Source organism: Hirundo rustica, chromosome 3 (assembly GCF_015227805.2).
Source record: "Hirundo rustica isolate bHirRus1 chromosome 3, bHirRus1.pri.v3, whole genome shotgun sequence".
Lineage (NCBI taxonomy): Eukaryota > Metazoa > Chordata > Aves > Passeriformes > Hirundinidae > Hirundo > Hirundo rustica.
In genome coordinates this window covers 1,429,269-1,452,366 of record NC_053452.1, presented here as the reverse complement: position 1 = coordinate 1,452,366, position 23,098 = coordinate 1,429,269, and the positions used below count along the sequence as shown (strand labels likewise).

The window sequence follows — 23,098 nt, the reverse complement described above, 5'->3', positions numbered from 1 at the left end:
AAGGGCTTTTGCTTAATTATCTACATGCTGTTTTGGGAAAATCTCTTCCATCAGAACTAGCTTGAGAGAAAATTGGGCTTCGAACAGAAGTGGTTTGCCATTTAATCAACCAGCTTTCTGCTGGAATTGCTCTGTGGCTAATAAACCAAGCACCTAAAACTGAAATTGGAAGTGGTTATAACCTAAGAAGGACATCAGGAGTCAATCCTCACCCGCCTACTCAACTTTTTCTAGGTGGTGCCGTGCCTGTGGCACTCTGTGCTCCTGAGTGGCCTGAGAAAACCTCAAGTACTGAGCAGAAGGGAGAAGGTCCTTGACAAGGAGCGTGACTTTAAAAGCTGTAAAGAAGAAAAACCACTGAGCAAGCAATCATCCCCATCTTGTCTTTGTCCCCTCAGGCAATCACGAGGAAGGCTTGGCAAGGCAGGCATCTCCCTCGGCCCTCAAAGGGCAAACAGCAAAAGGTTTCAGTCACTGCAGACCTGTTTACATCCTTTCACCTGGCTCTGCAGCCTCTCAGTCCTGCTTTTAATGAAAACTTCTCAGCCATGAGCAGACCTGGGTGCACCCAAACCTCTCAGTTCTGCCCCAAATCAAACATTTCACCCGAATTAATTGCGGGCACAACTCTGGGTGAACTCTGAGGGCAAGCGGGAGCCGAAATCCTGCCTACAAAGCAAACAAAATAAACCCAAGCTGATGTCATCCACGTTGTTATCAAAGAGCACCAGGATGCCTCCCCTAGGAGGACACCTCATCAGCAAAGAGCCTGGTGCTGTGTGTGAAGGACTTGCTTAGAGCTTTTGAGCAACTCCTTCGACTACTGACAAAGTGTGGTTAGTGATAGTTACTGCAACCAAACACTCGGGAACAGAGAAATTAATCAATTCCTGCAAAATGAGGTGAATAAAAGGATAGATAAACCAGAGCAAGTTCGGGCAACTGCACAGTTCCTTTATTAAATGAAAGGTTTTTCACCCACCTTACACCCTAACTGAAAATACCTACTTTATTCAAAACTAATCACACACGTAAGCAAGGCAGGGAAAGAAAGAAAACTACTAAAAACTAAACTCATCTGATATTTGCAGGTATAAATATTTTGATCATTTAAAGAACCACTCCACAAGTATTTTTCAAGGTGATGTGGGAGTCTTTGTATGACTTTTACAGAGCAGGGAGATGAATAATGCTTGTGTCTGTTTAGAACTTGTTCTCTGAGTGAGGGCTAGAGAGACTACAGAAGCAGATATGAGGAACCACCAGCAAATGCAGAATTTGCAGTTTATTGCTCAGACTCCCAAAACTGCACAGCTCTTTTAAAAAATGTGAAGCAACCAATGTAATTGGGGCATTTAGCAATTCCCATTGCTCCTCTGTCACCCAGATGAGAACACATTCAAAAATGTCAGTGAATTACTGATACTGATCAGCACTCCTGATAAACATTAATACAAACAGGCTTAATAGCATTAACCAAATTGATATGGCCATTCACCTATTCAAAGGAAAAAGCAAGTATTTAACATAATGAATGCCTGAAAATTTACTCTTTTTTTTAAATGGCAAAATTGTGTAAGTATGGTATGTGTATGATATAAAACAGATCCTTAAAAGTGAAGGCAGAGTCCATTTGTCAAATAAAAAGGAAAGTTTACCACTGGGCTGGCAATTCCTATATTTAAGCTGGAGATACTCCTGACAGCTGTGTGCCAGTACAAGAAATTCTTATTTGACACTGGTTGGTGGGTGGGATTTGACAGCCCACATAATTTGGCAGATCACACCTTGGGGTAATTTTCTTTTAACTTTTTTTAAATCCCAAGAAGTTCACGATCAGCTCAAGAATTTTGTTCTACAAGGCCTAAAGAGTAGGTAATTCAAAGAGGTTGGATTCTGTGATTGCAGCAGATGCATCTGTTTTATTTCTAAATAAAATGGAATTCTGAAAGAAAGGCTTCAAAGTGAACTTTTTCAGCTCAAGTTTTGGGATTTGTCTTCCAAGGCTACTTAATAAGGGGGTTTTTTTAGATCACATGTGGGCAATGTGAGCACATAAGCAGTTAATTTGTGTTCCAATACCTTGACAACCTGCTACCTTAATCTCTTTCATTTCCTCCCAAGCCATCTGAAAGCCTCAGCACCTTTGCAAGAGAACACTTCTGTACCTGAGCCTCTTAAAGAAGGTGCAGCTGCACACACAAGAGCGCACCAGAAAATGCTCATATTCAAAAGTGACTTGGACCTGAACATTATTAAATTACAAAAAAGGTGTCTATGTGCATTTCCCCTTAATTAAACTAAGTCAGGAACAGCTGTCAGAAAATAAAACCGATATTCAGGAGATCACTCAGCTTTGAGGTTTTAAAACCTCGGTGTTTATAGCACAGGAGTTTTTTATTCTCTCCACTCCCCACTTCTACATTCTGCCACTTCCCCTTGGCCACATTCACTGCTCAAGTTTAGTCGTGACTCTTAAGACAGTGGAAAATATATCTGATGCTTCCTTGAGCTAGAAAAATGTTTAATGCATAAAGGGCACACGCACAAAAAAAAAATTGGTGCCCTTGAGTAAGCAATTGAATCAGGATAAAGTAAAGGTTCACTGAGAATCAAAATAAAACAAATAGATCTGTCTGCCTGCACAGAGGCTGAATGCCCTCTCAGCAGCTGCTGTCACTCTTTCTTTATAACAAAAAAAAAATTAGAGGCCAGCCTGCTGCAGCACAGCCTTGACACGGTTCAGAGATGAAGGTATTCACAGAGAGGAGGAGACAAAAGGTGTATTTTAGTGACACAGCACTTGAGAGCTAACATCTAAACCACAGGCAGAGCACAAAGAGCAAAGGGAAGCCACCCTAAAGGAGGCATGCCAGGTTAATCCTGGGGTGTGGTCACTTTTTTAAGAGTCTACCATCACTACCACGTACTAGAGAGCTCAAAAGACCTTGGGGTTTTTTTGGAGCTTTTTTCCCCCAACCTCTGGCTCAACAATTCCTGCCACGCCACGAGGAAAAGAAGGCACTGGAAAAGTTGTTTAAATCTGCTCATGGTCAACAAAACAGACATTACAGGTTTCCTATGATTGTACAAAGAGCCCTAAGCTTTTGAAATGCCATTTACATGAGAGGAGACAAAAGGATTTTGAACTCTTTAACTATCCCAAGGAAAAAAAGTGACCGAAAAGAAATTACATCCTGGCTACAAGTAAATTATGTTACAGACAGCTAGTTGTCCAACAGGAACACTTTGGGCTGTGATACATATCAAAATAAATCTAATTACCCCTAAAAAATCAGAGAATCTGTAGGTTTACCTAAAAACCAGGAAATGAGCTTTTAATTGTTTTCACTGCAGACACAAACAAAAGGCACTGATTAACTTACTGGGCTCAAGAGAGGTAATTATTTGCAGCAGATGCATCTGTAAGAGCAATTCTGTGACAGCTCCAGATTTAATCTGTCTTTGTTTTATGAAGACCATCTGCACAAATTACTTTTTCCCTCAGATCTTAGGTTTTGAGGAGAACTCTGCTCAGACAGAATGCAAAAGTCAATTATAGCCCAGTATCAGGCTGATACTGACGCTACAGGCTAAACCTAATGAAAAGCCCCTAGCTGAAAACAGAATTTAATTTCATTTTGAAAACCCCAAACACTCTGCAGTTTTGTAAAAAATATTAAAAATACCATGAAAAAAAAGATGAACAGATTACTGAGCACATATGAAAGGGAAAATATTTGAAAAGCTGCCTGCCAGGAAACAAGCTAAGAAGTATTTTAATAAAACACTCTCTTACAGCTAATGTGCTGTTTCATTCTGCAATATTACCCCAAAAGCAGAACACCTGGGTAGCAATATTCTGAAATACTCTAAATCCACAGAGTGATCTAAATCCACTTGAAAAAGTGTTTAGCAAGAGATGCTAACATCTCCAGATTAACTTTTCCCAATGCCTTTCCCCATTGGGTCACTGCATCCACACTTTAGGGAACGTTCACATGAATGTTGATGACACCAGAGACGTTCCCACAAACACTCACAGAGGGAGAACAAGGATGGCTTTGGGCAAAGTGCTGTAGAAAAAGACAAGGCAAGAGTTAAATGGGCACAGTCACCTCTGTAGCTTCATTTGTCACTACAGCAAGAGCAACCGGAGACACTGTCCTGAGGAGAAGTAAAATCCACAGGAACCCACTGCTCCCAGAAATAACTGTTTTCATACAGAAATATGAAATAACTGGCAATCAACAGTGATCTGCAAAAGGAATACCCCAGACACAAGACCAGATGTAACAGCTTCCAAAAGAGCAGCTAAGCCTGATTGTTTTCTCATGCAATAATCAAGTGAGGGAAGCAGATTGCTGCAGCAGGATAACTCACAGGCTGAGAAAAGCTCCTTGGGTCTGTTTGAGAGGTGAGGAGAAAGGGAGAGCTCCACAAAGCTTGGAAGGTTCAAGCAAATACCTTCACCGAGGCTGCTAAAACAAAGCAAGCCTCCTGTCTTCCCTCAAATTTGACCACCCCACTGTTTGGGGATCACTCCTGCCTTAACACCTGCCCCAAGACCCCACAGGAACTGAGATGAGCAGGATCTTGGGGCACACAGAATTGTAGCATTTCTAAAGAGGCCAAATTTGGCTCTAGCTCCAATGGCACAACCATGAAATAATGTGTTTGGTTCCATGGCTTTGCTGCAAGAGCATTCAGCTCAGTTTGATCCCTGCACATTCATTTAGTACCGCTTTGGAAAGGCAGATTTTGGGTGTAGTCAACAGGTGAGAGACTCCTGCCAGATCCCCTCTGAAGGATTCCCTTCTGAAATCATGTTAAGAAGTGGTTAAAGTGGTTTGTTTACTTGACAGGAGGATCAAGAGAGAGGAAACCATCAACATAACCTCAGCAAGCACAGGCTTCCACACTTCACCACACAGCTGGGCACTGGCATCTAGAAACAGCGCAGTGGCTTTGTTCTGTGATAGGGGGAGAAACGTTTTGGCAAACAAAGGATGTAACAAAGCAGATTATTAGCCACATGCACTCTTGAAAGATGGGTTATTGCCTGAAAGACAATAGGTTTTACATTAAGAAATTAGGTTTTACATATCCCCTCATTCTAACTCTTAAGCAGCTGTAGGGATAGCAGTCCATTAATCCATAATCAAAGGTTCATCTACAAATATTTCACTGCCAGGAATTGTTAACAAAAGAGAAGTCCTGAGGAATTTAGGTGATTGACTATTTTGTGCAGTGTGTGGGAACAGCACAGGCAAAGCCAGCATTTTGTTTTCAGCATGAAGAATCTCATTTGCCGACACCCCACGACCACACTCTAACTCACCCTGGTGGGTTTGCAGCTCACAGTTGCTAATAATTGTGGAGCATGATGCTTCCATTCTGAATACCACATCCAACTATCAACCTCAATTTTGTTTTAATCTTCTGCAAAAGAACAATTCTTCAAATCAAAATAATAAAAAAAAAATCCCAGCTAGAGTTACATCAGAAATCAATCACTGACTCCATTAACTATCAGCAGGTTGTTGAAAGCTAATAGCAGCAGGTGACTTCTCAACAATATATTTATATATTCCAAGATTGCTGGGCTTAAGAATCCCAATATTTCCTTCCATGAAAGCCAAACTCAGTGTCTCAGGCACTGGAGCTAAGTTCACTTCTGGAATGCTGTCACAGGCTCTGCAGATGATTCACACACACACAAATGCTATTGGCCAAGTGCCTCACACAAAATAATAATTAGCAGCTGTAACAAACATCCTACCACAAAGCACTGGTGTAGCACCAAATGGATCTTCTCAAGTTATTTTATTTTGCAGCTTCTGCTGCCTTCATTACATTTTAATTAAGACTGCATCAGGAGAAAAATTGACCTAGAAATAACCTCATTAGACATCCAGAGAAGCAGTAATGTAGAGCAATGTTAAATTCAGCTGAGATTGCAGATGGTAGCTCTGTAAATCAGGTGCTGCTTCAATTCAGCACTTCAGCAGAATGCTCATCCTTTCAAGAAATTGCAACTGAATGGTAAAATATGATGAAACAGATCCCACTGGTGCTGCACCGTGACCAGAAGTGGAGATGATACATTTCTTTGCAATCTTAATAGACAACAACTGCTTAAATAATTGAATTCAAAATAACTTTTTATTATGAATAGCACTGAAGGACTTGGGCTAGGCATTGGGTCAGCATATCAAGGATGAGCACTCCTTAGGCCTGTACAAATTACTGTATTTTTTGTTTGCCATCTGTGGGTTATTGATTAATAAAGCAAAATGCCACTGTAAAATCTACACATACACAAATACAGCCCACGCTGTGGACTCCAAAAAAGTTTGCCCCTCCTTCAACTCTGCCTCGCCTGCTTTTCCAGTCCAACAATCCCCTCCTGCTCCTCATTCTGGGCACCTTATCCAAGGATTTATTTTCAAGTGACAGTGCTTAAGAGGTACAGTCTAGTGAAGGCAAGAGCTTTACCTACAGCACTGGTAGCATCTTTGCTGCCTGCAGAACAGGAATACTCTTTTCTAAAGGGGGAAGGAAGGAGGTGCCAGGCAGGATTAGATCAGTCTCCAGCCTGGGATGTGCCCTCCATCGTGCTCTGTTCTAGGTGGCAATGTCGTGGTGGGGATATGTGGGGGTGACCTGAGACTGGGAATTAGCCAGCAATTAATAAAAGCATCTGTTGGTGATTGATAGAGATGGGACTCCATTGCTTGCATGCAAGAAGCCAGGTTAATGATTCCAGGGCTCACTTTATACACTCTTACAGCTTTAGGTGAAATTTTCCACTGCCAGGCAATAACCACATTGTTAATATTTCTTAGCAATGTTGCTTAACCACACTCTTACAGGCGCGGTCTTACGTGACTTCCCCCTTCCCTAATTCCTTTTTGCTTCCTCCCTTACATCCCTGTTTTACGTTCCCATGGTTTCTGGCCTAGCAGGGCCAGGATGTCCACATCCATCATCTCCACAGTACTCCCTGCTGCCCAGCTGCTCCCCCACGGCCTTGAAACACCATCAGATGCACTCAATATCTGAGCAACATTTGGATCAGCCAGAACTACTGACTGAGCTTGCTCTTATTGCCAAATCACTGCACAGTCCCCTTCCTCTCACTGCTGAGCTCCTTGCCTCAACGATTTCCTGTTGCACTGAGTTTTATAATCTAATTACCTGCTCTGTAAGAAGTGACTGATTTTGATTCTGCTGCCTTTCCTTTGCATCTAACAGACGCAGAACCAGCATTCAGACTCCTCTTGAGATCATCACCGGCTTAAATTTAATTTTAAAAATAGAAAAAAGAAAAGGTTTGCATCATTCTTTGAGACAGAAATACACATATATAAAAATGCACCACTATGAGAGTACCAAAGCCTCCATTCATCTAGAAATCAATATAATATCCTTTTCTGTTTTCCCATGCTTAGTCTTTCAGGTCCTTTTTGTCTCCTATTTTCATATTAAGAAACAAACAAAAAAAAAAAGCCCAAGAAACAAACTAACTGGGAAAAAAAAAACAAAAACCAGCAGCAACACCAATAAAAATACACACAAAACCCCAATTTTTTTCCTGTCAGGCACTGCAGCCTGTAACAAAGCTGGGTCCTCCTTTCGTACTAACATGCATAATTTCATTACTTAGAGCTGTATAAAACAGTCTGGAGGCACTTATGCGAGGTAAGAATGCAAAGGCTTTACCTTTCTCACAAACCCAAGTAACTTCTGGAGTGAGATAACCTCTCTGAGATAGTTCTACATTCACAGGACACAGAGAACTTGCAAAACTCAAGCCCTGGCTTGCTTCCACCTCTGCCCAGAGCGAACACAGAGCACAGCCAGAAACCCCTCAGCAGGCTGAAAAGAACAGCAAGCAGCTCAAAACATTGGCATTTGCTTGGCAGTGCACACTGCAGCAATAACTAACCAGCTGCCTGCCACCCTTCACAGAGAAGCCCCTGCTGGAAAGGCAGCAGCACCGCTCATCCCCAGAGCGTTCCATCTGTCCGGGAGGAGATTTCACAGGCACAGGGATGCGCACAGGAGGCCCAGCTCCTGCGGAATCTACAGCACAAAGAAGGGAGGGCAGCGGGGTGGGGGGGTGTCAAACCCGTAAAACAAAGGAAGGAATCAGATGCAGGAGGGCTCCAGGACAAACCTTGTACTGCAACCCACACTGATGCTGAATCACTGGCCTGTGTTGTTTTGTTTCAAAAAAACCCCATTGTGGCTGATGATGATGTGTGCTGTATTTTATACTTGCAGTCTGCTGCTAAGGGGCTGTGACTCACTGTTTTTTATGCTGCAGCCTCATCAGTTGCACACCAGTGAGCTCAGTGAAGTAAACCAGAGAAAGAGACAAGAAAAATGGGGCCTGAATTAAGACAGAGCTCATTGAAATTCAGTGCCAGATGCCCCACAGGTGAGCAGGATAAGAGTCTGAGCTGGGAGGCTTCAGGAGCACTTCACCGGGCTCAATCCATGTGGGGCACTACAAGCCAGATGTTAAAGAGGAGAAGCCAGGACACATCGAGAGCAGCACGCCAGTGTAAAGGCAGGGACCAAGTGACTGCACACAAAGCCAGGGAAAACTCCCCAAAGCCCCCCACAACCCTGGCATTAATGCAAGGCACTGCAGAGAGAAAGGCCCTGCAGCCAGAGGAGGGTAACGGAGGCAGCACTGCTGAGTGCTCGTCCTCATCCCAGCTGTGGAGCAGCCCCTGCAGCACCCCAGGCACTGCTCCCACCCCGAGCTCTCCTCAGGCACATGGAACGAGAGCAGCCTGCCCACTGCCTCCTGCTCAGCTCCCTCCTGAGGGAGCAAAATTGGGTAGGAACAATCTGCATCCTCTCACAGCAGCAAGGCTGGCCTCCACGCTAAGCAGCATCCTGGGAGCGCAGCTTCTCAGACAAACAGCACCAGTATAACTTTTTTGTTCTCCTCCCTGCCACCAGGCACAGGGAATTCCCTGAAATGTGTTCTTCTGTTGCCAGTTCGCAGCAGCTTCTGAAGAAGCTTCAGATTCAGGGAGTAAATTCAGAGGCAATAAGGGACCACAGCACTCAGGGCAGATGTATCTTGTTTTCTGTTGCTGCATTTCAACAAGTGCTGGGCCTTTTGGGTCCAATAAACTCCAGATGATTGTCCTACCACACAGTCACAAGCTACATCTGAAAAAAACATTTGAATGACTGAGAGCTAAATGCAAGGAAAGCTTCCCAGTGAAAATAAAAGTCAGGCTATGCATGTTTGATCACTGGTGCCCAAAATCAGGGTCCCCCAAGGTGTTCAGTGTGTCAGGACAGTTGATTCTGATAAATTATAAGATAAAACACCTACATTTAGAATCAGACAAGGGGAAAAAAAAAAAAAAGGTAGAAGTCTTACTGATAGAGTTAAGAAAAAAAGAGGTTTTATAGAGACTTGAGGAGTGACATTTCTTTTTTATGTGTTGCGTATAAGCAGAGCATCCAATCGCCCTCTGAACCAGAAACACCACTCACAACTGGACTGGAGGTGAGATGTCCCAGAGCACCTGAACAAATGTGTGAAGCTCAGTTTACTGGAAGCTCTGTGCCATGATTTACCTGGGCTCTCTGCCTCGACTTCAGCTGTATTTCAGGCCAATGCTAACGTGGGTGACCCCACAGCACCGTGCACCAAAGAAATATCCCGGAGGGCTGGCACAGGCTGCCCTCAACAGGAATTCTGAGCCAGTCTGCTCTTCTCTTCTACCTTAGCCTGATTAAATAACCCCTCACTTTTTAAACTGCCATTTCGAAGGCACTTTCCCAGATCTTCACCACCCACACCTCAGTGACAGAGCTGAGACACCCAGGCAGGTTCTGCAGACTGCAGGGAGGGCAGTGCTGGTTTTACATAACGATGCTGTCACAGGCATCCCGTGCTTTGCCACTTGCTGGCTGCTCAGCACAGACACCCAAGGATCTTGGGCCATTCTTGCATCACCTGCACTACAACAAAACCGTAACTCCCAGCTGCAAAGGGCAACTCTGTTATACAGGAAAGGAGCCAGCATCTTGGGAGCCCCACACAAAATTTAACATTGATAGAAAGATGCCATGAACACAGGCAACAGGACCAGCCACAGCCCTCTGCAGCTTTCCAGAGTTATTTCAACTACTAAGGATTCATGGGATTCAGTTACTAAGGATTCATTTTCTCCTCAGGAAAAAAAAGAAAGCATTTTGTGGAGGTGTTTCAGCTGTACAGCATTTCTTACCCTCCAAAGTAAACAAAACAATTCATGCACACATGAGAATGTTTCACAATTGCCACTGCTGCATTATTGGAGCACTTTGTTAGAAAAATGACTACCCTGCCTTACAGGCCTCAAGATTTGCCTTGTAGCTTCTCTTCTCCAGCTGTTCAGGAAAATTGGGAGTTTTATTGAAATTGTTTCCTACAAAAGACGCTTCTCTTTCTAAAAGCAGAAAGAAATGGGACAAATCTAACCTGGACACTCTATTGGAGAGTCTGCAGGAGCCACAGTCCAACTCCTTTGTGCTCCCATTCTCCTCCGTGGTCTTTGTCTCTCGTCTAACTCTCAAGCCTGTTAATCTCGTAATGCAACTTCTTGCACGGTTTTAAAGCTAAAAACACATCCTAAAGGTTTTGTTTTTAAGGAAACCAAACCTTTTTCTCCACAGCAGTAAAGTGAACTCCTTTGCCTCTCAGCGTTTCAAACACTGAGCACTGACTGCTCACACGCACATTGAAATCTGGTTCATATTATCCTCACAAGTGCACACAAATTCATCACTACAGCAGGAAAGCAGAGGACACTGCTTGGTGAAACACTTTACTCAAGGGTAAGAAGCATCTATGGAAGGTTATCATGGAATTCAGCATATAAAGCCATCACTTACCTGGAAAGGAGGAAATGTATTGAAGTTAACCTGGTAACCCAAGGTGGTGGGTAAAGAGCTCACATGAAGAATATTCTCTGCATCAATGGAGATGTCACTGCTATCCATCTTCCCATACCCTTCCAGCCCCACTGTTATATCAGGGATTGCTCCCACAGCTCCTGAGCTTCTATATGAAGACAGAGTTCATCAAAACTGAGTGATTAAACAACATAACCCCCTCCTGCACAGGATCTCTGATCTCTCCCTCAACCTGATAGCTTAGCTTCCTCTTTCCCTTTGCTCAATCCTGCACTTTCATTCAAGCCACTTCCTTTCTACTGGCACTTCAGCACTTTTGCCCAGAGCCACGTTAATGCTAAAGGGAGCTGAGCTGGGCAGTGAAGCAGGTGCGGATCTCTATGAGATCAGCTTGGGCTTCCAGATCTGACTGTGAGAAGGAAATGGCTCAAGGCCAGCACCTGAGCAAGAAGCAGGTGGTAAAAGCAGTCCCTGGGGGAGATGATAAACAAGGCATTTATCTCTTCCAGAAAAGAATGGAACTTGAAGAATTCCCACTACAGCTTTGCACTAAAATAACCATCCCAGGGAAATAAGAATCTCTGGTCTGCACTATGTATGTGATAAAGCAATAGTTACAGAATGGGGAAGCCTAGGGAAGCACCCACTAAGGAGGAACCCAAGCAAGGAGCAGTTTTCAGCCACATCTGTACTGTATTTTGCAGCTTTACAGACACAGTGGCATCTGGCTTCCCAAAATACCCCCAACCCCAGCCTGGTATCAGTCTGTGTCTTGGCCAGGAAGAACTCCTGAGCTCTTCTTTTATCAGCTTAGAAATTGTTCTTTGTTCCCATAATATGCAATGGCATCATAGTGGTTGCAAATGATGGCTGAATTTGTTTATTACTCCCCTTTAAAACCTATATTTGAACAGCTTCTGTTCCTAATTATCATTTTCCATCTCAAAGGAGTCCACATCAGCACTTCAGAGGATGAAAAATGATCCATAAAGAATTTAACAAGCTCTTGTCCATTCTTGCCCATTAGATGACTTCTTGACATTTATTTACAGGCTTTCATTCCTTCTCATTGAAATGACCAACGTTCACGGGTAAGATAAAACAACATTTGCACAAACACGTACAAAGCCGCCTCACAGCTACCTTGGGAACAACTGCCATAATGACATTACTGCAGCCTGAATTGGATCAGGGCACAGCAATGGACTGATTTATTAAAGAAATATGGGTATTGATCTAGTATCGATACCCAACTGTGACGGACAAAAACTCTCTAACAGTTTAAAGTTAGAAAGTGTATGTTTATTACGGCCGGGCAGCACGCGGGATATTTCCCTAATTCGCACTGCGAAATTCACAGGTAATTACAAAGTCTTTTATTTACAGAAGTGTTGAATATCCAAAATACAAATACATGTTCATACCCCTGTCACCTCCCATTCCTCGCTTCATATGCTAATTGACAAAAAGGCTATTAAGCACACGTAGTTTGTTTCTTAAAATGAGTCGGGGGTCTATTCTGGGGAGGGGTCACCCAAAATGAGGAAGTAAGATGAGTCTTCCTCGTCCTGACCTTTCTACCTTTTCAATGCATTCGTGACAAATGATTCCTTGGTAGAACTTACAGTTTCTTGTGTTCAATGGGTCCTTTAAGCAGGAAATCTGCAGCTATCTTATGTCCTATTTACCACATTTTGTTTTTCATTACAAGGACAACTACATAAACATAAACCTGACAAGAAATGAGTTACAAGATCCGGGGTAGCTTATCTAAGATCCGGCTTCTGTTAACTGCAAACAAAGATTACCTATCTACTTCAGCTAATTCAGCAACTTATTATCTTAACTTTCCTAAAAAAATCCTTAGTTCCTCAAAATTAACGTCTCAGGACAAACACTGACAGCTGTGACGAGACAACCCAAAGTCCAGGCTGGAATGACACTTCAGATAAAGGTAAGGAAGAAATGGCCCACTGGGACCCCGACACCGCAGCGGCAGAACGAGGCGATGCTAACAGCTCCCAGTCCCAGCAGAGGGCAGACGGAGCTCTACACACCTGACAGGAATGTCTGGCACTGATGGTGTGACCACGGATGTCCCCAAAGCCACCCTCCCCTCCACAGCCCGACAGGGGTGAAGAAACACAGCAAAAGGTTCTTGAGTTCAAATAAGGACAGGGAGAGATCACTCACCGAATACCAGCACGGGAGATTCAGCTTGGGGAAATTAAATTAATTGATTACCAATGCAAATAAGAGCAGGGTAATAAGAAGCAAAACAAATTCTCCTTCCCAAGAGACAAACTCCCAAGCTCCCCTTCACGCAGGGAAATACAGAATCCAACCTGACAACTTCAGTGCAGTAGTACAACTCCCTGTCTCTGTTAGAGAAGCACTTCCCCAGCAGTTGATTTCTAATTATAATGGTTTAACACAAACTGTTCAGTTTCACAGAACACAGAGGTGTTCTGAAGCATTAAAGTCTAAAAGGCAAGGCACATGTCTCAGTTTTTTTCCCCTGCTGATGTATGCACAGTGCTCTAATTCTCAAAAAGGACCAGTTTTCTTCCACAGACTGTGAGGAATGAAGCATTGCCTTTTTCTGTTCTAGGATTTACTTTTGGCTGGATGCTTTATATATCACATCCCTGAAAAATTAATTCACACATGATCTAAGACCTACAGCGACCCAGAGGTGCCCAGTGCTTACTTTTTAGTGCAGTTTCCCTGAATTTCTTTTATGTCAGCAAGTAAAAATTCCACCTCACCTTTTCATCCAGTACTCAACACAACTGGAGCACAAAGAGATACCTGGAGGGCTCATGATGCCAAAGAGCCACGGAGTCACCCACTGAAGGGCCTGCCCAGAACTTCAGTGGAGCTGCACCACTTCAAACCCACTGCCCCCACAGCATCGATACAAAATTAACAGCCTTGAAACGTTCTGCCTTTCTTTTCCCTCTTGATAAGGCTCGAGTCTAAGAAAAAAACGAGCATTTTGGTCACACTCGATTAAAAACAACCACTTAAAAAACCCATCAGAAATGGGTAACATTGAGCACTAGAGGGCAGCAGGAAACAAACCAAAACCGGTAAAAATCCACCAATTCCCAAAACAGGTACTATGTTCTTCATCAAGGCCAAGGCAAGCACTGTGCTTAACCAATTTCAACCCAACAGGCTGGTTTAAAAAAAAATAATAAAAAAAATTCTGTTATTCTACGGTGAATAATAATTAGTTCTGTTGTTTGGGACCACTGCTCAAACTAAAGTGGGTTTGCATGTTAGCTTTCTGCAGTCAGCACCTTTGAACAGCACCCTTCCCTTCACCTTCAGAGCAAACCAAAAAGTAAAACATTCTCAGTGTGATCTTTCAGGCAAAGGATGTTATCAGGAGTTTCTGTATCTAACCTAGAGTGCACTTATGAGCCCTTTCCAGCTCAGCTTCAGCTCAGTCTGAAAGTGATTTAAAATATCACACACGTTTTGGCAACTTTTGGCAGCAGGGCAGCTCAGACAGCCAAGCTGTAATTTCCACACCAAGTAATGAGCGCTGAGTTTTAGGCTGAGCAGAACCTCCCGGCACCCACCAAGAGCCAGCCCTGAAAAGTTGCTGCTGACGTGACAAAACACACTCCTTTCATTTTCAGCCTCTGCATCAACACTTGTGAACAACTCCTGGACAGGAAAAGCACAAGCCACGCCAGACCTCGTCAGTAAACACAACTACTACTGCAAAACAGATTAAGTAACACTTGACAGGCCAGAGGACGTGGTAGAGAGGAGAGAGCATTTAAGGACGAGTCAGAACACGTGCACCTACGTCAGCACCACTCCTCAGCAGCTAATAAAAGACACTGCAACCCACCACAAAACTGGGCATGTGAATTCCTGTTCAGTGGGAATAGGCAGCATTTTTTTTTCCCCAGAGGAATCCCAATTGCCTGTAAAACTGACAGCTGTGTTAACAGGTTGAAAATCTCTGCTCTGTTTTAACATAGGCGCTTGGTTGCCTGAAAGCCCAGAAAGCAATGGGAGCAGTCCAAAAAGCACGCCTTTTAACGTGGGATAACCTTGTGAGCAGGTGTCCCCTTGATTTGAGTGGCAAGTTCAGTGGCAGTGCCACGGCCCAGGCTCACTGACGTGCCTACAGCCAGAGAAGTGATCTGTCCCATTTCCCCCACGGCTTGCTCCAAAGGGACTGGTTTGGAAGAAAGCCTACAATGCCCCACAGCTGATCAGAGAGAACCTACAGCCTGGCTACCCACAAGGGAGAAGAGATTAACAGCCCAACCCCTCATTTTTCAGAAAGCACCATCCTGGAAAGGCTGTAAGCCCACGTGAAAGCCGCGACACGTTGCAGGGCGCTGGATGCTGGCTGTACCTGTGCTGCTGCCAGGAAGAGGAGCTGTCCCCACTTCATGCACACAAATATTCACACAGCTGCCCAGAACGCTGGGCCAGTTCCCTGAGCTGACTTCTCACTGTGTACCAACACTAAGGAACAACCAGGAATAAGAAGCAGAGCCAGGAGCAGCCTGGGACTCTTGCTGCATTAGGGATGTCAGGGAAGCCCATGGAAAATAACTAAAGGTAAGCCTGTGACAGAGGAGGGACAAGTGACACCAAAGAAGGCTTCAAGCATCAGACCTTGTTATCTAGAAGTCTCTCATACCTTTTCCGGGCTGCTCCACGCAGCTCTGGCTCTTCCTCTCATTCTTCTCTCTTCCTTCTGCAGTTCCTGTCCCTGGCACAACCACCTAACCCTGTCCATCCCTCCCTCCTCCCAGCACGGTCAGCAAGCTCCAACTGACTCCCTCCCAGCTCACTCACCCTTCATCACACACAGCTGAGGGCAAGGCTGCTCCCCCTCTTTGGTAATTAACACAGCTGCAATGTATCAGGGACAAGGTTGGTTTCAGCACCATCGCTATCTTCCCACGAGTCTGGGCCCAAACCTGAAACAAACTGCAAGAACAAAAGCAGCACTTTTGGGGAGGCAACTAAAGGTTGGACACCTCTATCCTCCCAAGCTGGCTTTAATTGATTTTGGTTTTTTTTTAAAAAAGACAGCCAGCTCTTAGATACTTGCAGGTCTCTTCAAGCCCACAGGAAACTCTGTCATCCTCTCTCTCCTAATGCCATCCTTCTTTTATTTCCTTTGTTCCTGTGACACACCATCTTCTTCCCCTGGGTGACCCTGTCCACCCATCCATTTTCCTAAGAACACAGCTTTTCATGACAGAGAAAAAGCCACGAAGGCAGAGGCTACAGGACAAACAGGGAGACCCATCTGCCCAAGAGCACAAGGCTTGGAAGTACTGTGAAAGGAGATGGGACTGAGCTTTGCCCGTGCTTCAGACAGGCAGTTTTCCCAAGCATGATTCCACAGCTGAACTCTCAACTGCTGCTTCCAAATTCAGCAGAATTTCTCCAGGGCTGCACTGGTAAATCCAGTTCTGCCTGACCACAGAGCCCTGTGCTCTACCAGTTTGTAGAGCACATCTGTTTTTTATTCTCTAATGCTTTCTTAGGTTGCAACTTTTCCAGGTAAATAGTATTTTTCCACTGTCCCTGGTACTCTCTGGTTCGGTGCCCTACATGAAAAGTCACGCTGCTGGTGATTTATTTCTTTGGAAACACCCTTTATTAGCTTCCTATGAAATATTAATCCAAATAATTTAAGGCTTTGCCACACATACACTTGAATGCTGCCTGCCAAGTAAGAACTCTTGCTGCCAACTTTTCTTAATCCAGAGGAAGTGGTAAGGTCTTCCTGGTGCATTGAGCAACTGAGTTACGCAGAATAAAAGATTATAAACAATTAATTTTTTAAAATTATCTTCCAGAATGGGATAAAAAAAGGTGAAGCATACTGAAGTGTTTACTGATCCCATTTAATTTTCTCAGTCTATCACCACTTAGACACTGGCACTCGCTGTGGCAATAAGCTAAAGGTATGAATGCCTGTTGCAAGAGCAGAACCCTCATTTCCACACAAATCATAAAAACACTAATTTATAAACAATTTAAGAGATTTAGTAATAATCCAACAGGACTAGTTTTCTTGCCTGGGGATGCCTGCTTTCAGAAGGCCCTGTATTCATGGCTAATGACTGCTCTGCTATTAAAAGTGATGGAGCCTCTCCAGACTAATAAAACCTGTTGCTGGTGCCTCAGGCAGCAGGACTACCCCATGACCATTTCCACGTCCTGAGGTGTGGGACTTCAGTCAGCCTCAGCCCAGCTCATGCTGCAGATGGCAGAAAACACAGTGTCCTGTCAGCCAGTTGCATTCCTAAGGAAGCTGCCACATTCCCAGAGATCTCTTGGCCTTTTGGAAGTGCTTTTGACTCACTAAGGAAGATGCTCATCCATCCTGCCCAAGCCCCAGGATCCGATCTGCTGGGTCATACTGTGGGGCTGCAACCACTCCCACGGTGCCACAGCAGTTCTCAATGTCTCCTCAAAGGAGCTTCCTTTGGCAGAACTTGCTTCTCCAAGAATATCTGACACGGGCAGACTGTTCCTAAAACCATCTTCCTGTCTCTTCTGCCACAGTGACCAAACTCAACGGGTTGGAACGCTGAAGTTGCATCAAAAGAGAGAGTTTAAGCGGGTGTGTATATTGGTTTGATGCTGTTATGAGGAGAGAAGAACCAGGATGTTCAGAGCATGAATCGGTTATCCTGTGCCACTTGGGTTATTTCACTCCAGGAGCACAGGGAGCATCCCACAATTACTGCTCTGTGGTTTCAGCTGTGAGCAGTCTGTACCACAGGCAATGAAGGGGAGGGCTCATCTTCCCACCTCAGCACACCTGGACTCCACTCTGGCACCAGGAGGTGCTGGGGACAGCCAGGAGGCAGGATGTGGCCTCTCAGCATACCTTGGTGCTGAGCTTCAGCTGCCTGCTCCCCACAGGCACCACAAACCCTTCCCCAGTGCTGTCATTTCCTCATGTGTGAGCCCACTAAGCCAAAGACATTCCTGGGACTGCCAAGTGCTTGTGCAGTTATTCCCTGTGTCCCATCCAACACAGCAATCAAGGCCAGTTGCCCTGAGCCACACATCCCAAAACTGCCTCACAGCTCCCAGGATTGCTCCATACCTGTGGCACAGGGCTTGGGAAACCTGAGCCAACAAATGCCTCCCAGCCTGTCTCACTATCAGAGGAGCTTCTCCATCCTCCTCTCCCATGACGGTGGAAAAGGCTGGCTCAGGACATTCCTTGAAGTGCTGGTCACTACTCTTACGCACAAAAATAAAGCAAAACCTCAAACCAGACCTGCTATTGCTCTAGTGCAATGTGGATCGTGGAACGTGATGCGTGTTGTGGTTAAAAGCAGAGGTTAACAGCAGAAGATTCCCACCATTATGCACACAAGACACATGACTTCCTGGTCTGTGTGGAAAACCAAAGCAGGGCTTGGTCTCTACTGCTGGCAGATTCCATTACACTTCTGGATGTCCCACACCTGGAGCTGAAGGAAACTGCACAGGCAATCAGTCAGCATCAGCTGAGTGAGATCAGCTGGCAGAACCCACTGCTCACCTGTTTAGCAGGAAAATAGTGAAATCACCACTGAAAGAAACTCACCTGTTGAATTTCAGGCTAATTTCTTGGAAGCAGGCCACAGAAAACCACTTTAGATAAAGAAGAGTACTTTGACACTACTTAAGATTCTAAAGCAACCAGAAATGTTGTCAGGGACCTTTCACCCATTCAGGTACCCTGACAAATTCTCTCCACACATTATTTGTTGACCAGAACTTACTTCCCCCTCAATTATTAAATGTAATTACTAGAACCTTGATTCCAGCCAGCATGAATATATGGCAAGAAGTGCCACTGGACCAGCACACTTTGATTTCACATTTCTTGCCAGCTGTTCTTTATCTTCTCAGGTATATGATTTATACCATTACTTCTAAGAATCTGGAGTAGTGGCTGACCTAAAATGCTACTTCTGCAGAGGCCAGCCCTCTTCCAAGTGAGGAAACTGCTGTCTCACAAGAGTTGAAGTGAAGCAGTCCTCACCACACTATTGTCATGAGCACAAAGACTCAGTTATTATTATTAAAACAATGGGGTAACGAGGCCACACCCTGAGTTGGTGAGGAGCACATGAAAAAAAATAAGGAAAAGTTTAAAAACTCTTCCTCCTGACCATGGCAATTTGAGGCAGTGTTTACTCCTGATGTCTGAAGGATTACTCTATTAGCTGTCCTTCTGAGAACACCTTAAACATGAAGAGCACTGCAGAACATTAGCAGCTGACAGCATCCTCTGAGCTCATTTCCTGTGTCCCATGGATCCACAGATCCCACTGGATCTGCCCAGCTACAGTTCTGGTAAAATTGTGTTTTATGACAGGCAGGTGCACCGGTACCAGACTGCAGTGACTCAGTCAAGCAACACACTGCCTACACAGACAAAGCACTGGCTATAGAAAGAGCATGTGGGGAAGCAGAAGCTGTTACCTGTGGGTGGAGAGGGAAAAGCATCCCCAGAAGGATAAAGCTCCTGGCTGTTTTCAGAGCTCTGTGGAGGCAGAAAGTGCTCTGCTAGGTCACAAGCAGAGGGGAGGTCCAAGATGCTGCTCTCTGACGTGAGACTCGGTGACGTCTCCTTTCCCTCCATGATCCCGCTGCAGATACAAACGAGACTCAGATGGGTTTTTAGAGCATGAAAATCTAAGCAGAATGAGCTGGCACTTTCGTACTGCTTTATGAGATGACAGCAGCTGCTCTAGTATAACCATGCTTTAATTAAGACAATAAAAACAAATCTAAAGATGCAAAGAAGGAACAACAGCAAGCCCCGTAGATAACAGCCCTCAGCCTTAAGTAGGATAACTAGGAGACCAAAATAAATCTGGCTTTTCTAGAAGCTTCCAGAAGTACAGCTTCCAGAATTAGGAAGACATGGAGCATATTCCCTGCAGGGTGGTATCCTGTACATGCCATTTAAAAGCAAACATTCCACAGGGTCCCTTTCCACTGTCGCTGCTACTAGTCTCAGCTTAAACCCATCCCTCCTGGCTCATGCTTGCCGGCAGAAAGAAAAAGCACCTTAAAACTTGGTAGCCTCAATGTCACAGGGATGGCAAAGACTCCCTGGCGTGGAGACACCAGGGCAGCTGTGTTCTATAACTGGAAAGCTTTGGTTGAAGCATCCCCTCATCCCAACACCTTTTTATCAAGCTCCCTCCACCAGCTCACCACCACAGAGGGAAAGAACAGGCAGCTGGGTGGAGAGCAAGACAGGGCTGGTGCCACCCGACTCCACATCAAGGGCTACCGTGAATGGGCCACGCTTTTGGAGAGGATGGAACTAGAGAGTGCCAGTCCAGGAGCTCCAGTCACACCAGCATCTGGGGCAGAAGAGCAGTGAAATGAGGAAAAGCTTGGTGGGGTAAGAGGGATGAGACAGAGGAACCAGACCTGGTGGTCAGGCAATGGCTCACATTTATCTTCTTTTCTATAAAATGAAGACAACAAATGCTTGTCTGGAGGGTATTACAAATAAGAAATGTGCCCATAGTGGGCAAAGAAATCCCCAGAATGCATTAGTACTGAAAAAATAAATAGCCCCAGGCAGATTTTTTTAAAAATAACATAATTCCTTACGTGTTTCTGTGCTGTGTAAACTTTTAGCTAAGATACACCTCTGACCTTTGCAAAATGCTGGCCAACTCACTGATGCAGAGAGGGGGGACAAGGGCTGTGATAGCCGAGAAGAGCAGCTGCCTTGCCTTGGAGGGAAAAGGTCTGTACACTCACAGAAAGCTTCCAGGCAAAAGGCAGTGGAAGGTTAAAAACAAAACAAAGTACACAACCACCTTCCCCCAACAGAAGGAAACTTCTCTCTTGCTCTTCATGCACCAAGATATACATCATCTGTGCACAAGGAACTCAGAGGAGGAAAACTCTCCTCAAATATTGTGTTCGTGATGTGTGCAACTTCTAAGTAGAATAGTACTTTAGAGAACTAAACTGCTTATTCCCTTCATTGGTCTGGGAAAACCCCAAAAACACACACCACAGGCCCAACGAATTCTACTCATCCAAGGGCAAATGACAAATTACAGCAACAGGAGCTGCTAGTGTGGTACCACAGCAGCTTTAGGCTGTCACTGAAGGGAGCTGCAGTGGCCCTGGATGTCTCTGCCTGTGCTGCTCCCCTTCCTTGTCTTGCCACAACAGGACTAACAATATGTGCAACCACGTTTTGATCAGGCTTAGCTAAAACAAAGCAGTTAAAAATACATAGTTTTCCTCTGGATTAGCTCCCTCTAGTCCTATCCCCAAAACTTATGGCGAGACCACAACTGATGGTGTTTGTGAGAAAAGGCGCAGCCCTATGCCTTCAGACAAGTGATTCACTAATTCCTCTGTGCCATACCTGATAAGAGAGAGCACTGATGTGCAACCAGTGCCTTTGGACAAAGTCCAGGAGCAAACAGTCCGTTGCTGCTTCAGGATTCCCTTAATCTTCCTTTGTGGTTTGTCAAGGCCAGACTGCTGGAATGAAACAAACAGGTCAGCTGGAGGCTTTGCACCAGCTGATCTGGCAGACGGACAGGGTGACCTTTCAAAGTGCATATGCTAGCCAGTGTCAACAGCCAGTCATCACATACATACCACTGTTTGCTGGCTCTGGTACAGAGGAAAAGCTTTTTCTAGGAAGCAGAGCACATCAAGTCATGCCCTTGAACCTTCTGACAGCAGTGGAGACCTCCAGGAAAGGGGCTGGTACATCCTAGAAGTAAAGGCACAACTTCATTTACAAGAAGCTGCCAGATGGGCTCTCTATTGAAAACCCATCAAGCAGAGAAGCGAGTAATAGCTGGCAACCTTCCCTCCCTCCCGTGGAGAGCAGGTATTTCCCCAACAGGTTTCTCTAGAGGTGGGTGTCTTGATGTCAACAGCCTCTTCTGCCAGAACTCAACCAGGAAATGTGTTCTAAGCCACAAAGCCCATGCTGTAGAGCACAACACAGGCTCACAAACCCCAAATACTCCTTCCTTTGCCATTATCTCGATTATTTCAGTGAACAACCGGGACAGACACACTTTCAGGCAGAGACTGGACATTTTTCTGGGCTTGCTCGGCTGGCAGCAATGTTGCAGAATATGATGGACACAGGAAGGTGTGAGGCACTGGCCTTACCAGCTGCCCTGCTCAGCAGGTTGATGGGGTTCTCTTCCTCCGGGCCTCCTTTCTTTCCCTGCAAGCAACATTCACGCGTTATTTCAAACCCACTCCCTTGGCAGTGAAGCGCAAGGAGAGCGACACAGGGCACAGCGCGGGCCAAAGCCCGGCCGTGCTGAGCCCAATCCCCTCATCACCTCCTGAAGGGAAATATCGCTGCGGCAGCCCGAGAGCAGCCGGAGCTCGGCGGAGGAGGGAGCGGAAATACGGGGGAAAGTCACAAGCGCTGCAGGGCCGCGCCGCGCCCGCACAGCCGCTGCCGGGCCCAGCGAGGGCCCACCCGCCCCGAGGCCGCCGAAGGGCGAGGGGAAGCGGGCAGAGGGCTCACGGCTGGGGGTAGGTGTGAGCGGAGAGCCCCGAGCACGGCGGGGCTGGGCTAAGAACGCCAGCACCGACAGGGAGCCGAGCGGCACCGGCAATGATATCACCCCGAGCCGCGCAGAGCGGCTGCGCAGGCCCCGGGCCCGCCCCCGCCGCGCCGCGGATGGCGAAGGGGCGGGTGGAATTGGAAATGTTTCCAGCTGGGTTTCGGTCCGAACGCGTTTAGCTGGGGTTTATCTCCCTGGAGGCGGAGGGGAGAGGTTTTGGCGAGGTTAGGCAGGGGCGCTGTCTGGGTCGCTTGACACCGCCGCTCAGCAAAGGTGCAGCGTGCCCGAGGCGGTGAGCGTGGGGCTGCGAACATCAGGCTGAGGGAAAACCAACGGGATTCCTTCCCCCGCGGGACACAAGCTGCCCGCCTTCCTCCGAGGGCCTGCGGAGCTCATGGAGCAGATGTGCGCCCACCGAGGAGTTCCAACAGGCGGAGGAGTGGAAGCTGGGCGGGCCCTTGCTGAGCAGCGGGGCACAAAGCACGCTCGGCCGGGGGCGTCGCTTCGGCACCGGGCGCCATCGGCCACAGCCACAGCGGGCGTGGTGACAAGGACATTTACAGGGCGCCACACGCACA

At 45.8% G+C, this 23,098-nt stretch overlaps 1 protein-coding gene across 10 annotated transcripts in view; it reads right to left on the bottom strand.

Annotated features, from left to right (window-relative positions):
- SHLD1 (shieldin complex subunit 1) overlaps positions 1–22,510 on the bottom strand; it is a 36,545-nt gene extending 14,035 nt beyond the window's left edge. For 5 of the 10 annotated variants that reach the window (XM_058420024.1, XM_058420026.1, XM_058420027.1 and 2 more), the window contains exons 1-6: positions 22,290–22,508; positions 22,111–22,168; positions 21,583–21,700; positions 21,344–21,462; positions 20,383–20,419; positions 19,420–19,586 (exon numbers count right to left, since the gene is read on the bottom strand). In XM_058420024.1, the coding sequence (XP_058276007.1) occupies positions 19,420–19,579 (160 nt within the window). In that variant the 5' untranslated portion in view covers positions 19,580–19,586; positions 20,383–20,419; positions 21,344–21,462; ... (1 more) ...; positions 22,111–22,168; positions 22,290–22,508. Of the gene's footprint in view, positions 1–15,768; positions 15,869–19,419; positions 19,587–19,764; positions 20,313–20,382; positions 20,420–21,343; positions 21,463–21,582; positions 21,701–22,110; positions 22,169–22,289 lie in introns of those variants that run through there. The other 5 variants (XM_058420029.1, XM_058420028.1, XM_058420030.1 and 2 more) reach the window with 5 other exon arrangements.
- Positions 22,511–23,098: the final 588 nt, after the last annotated feature.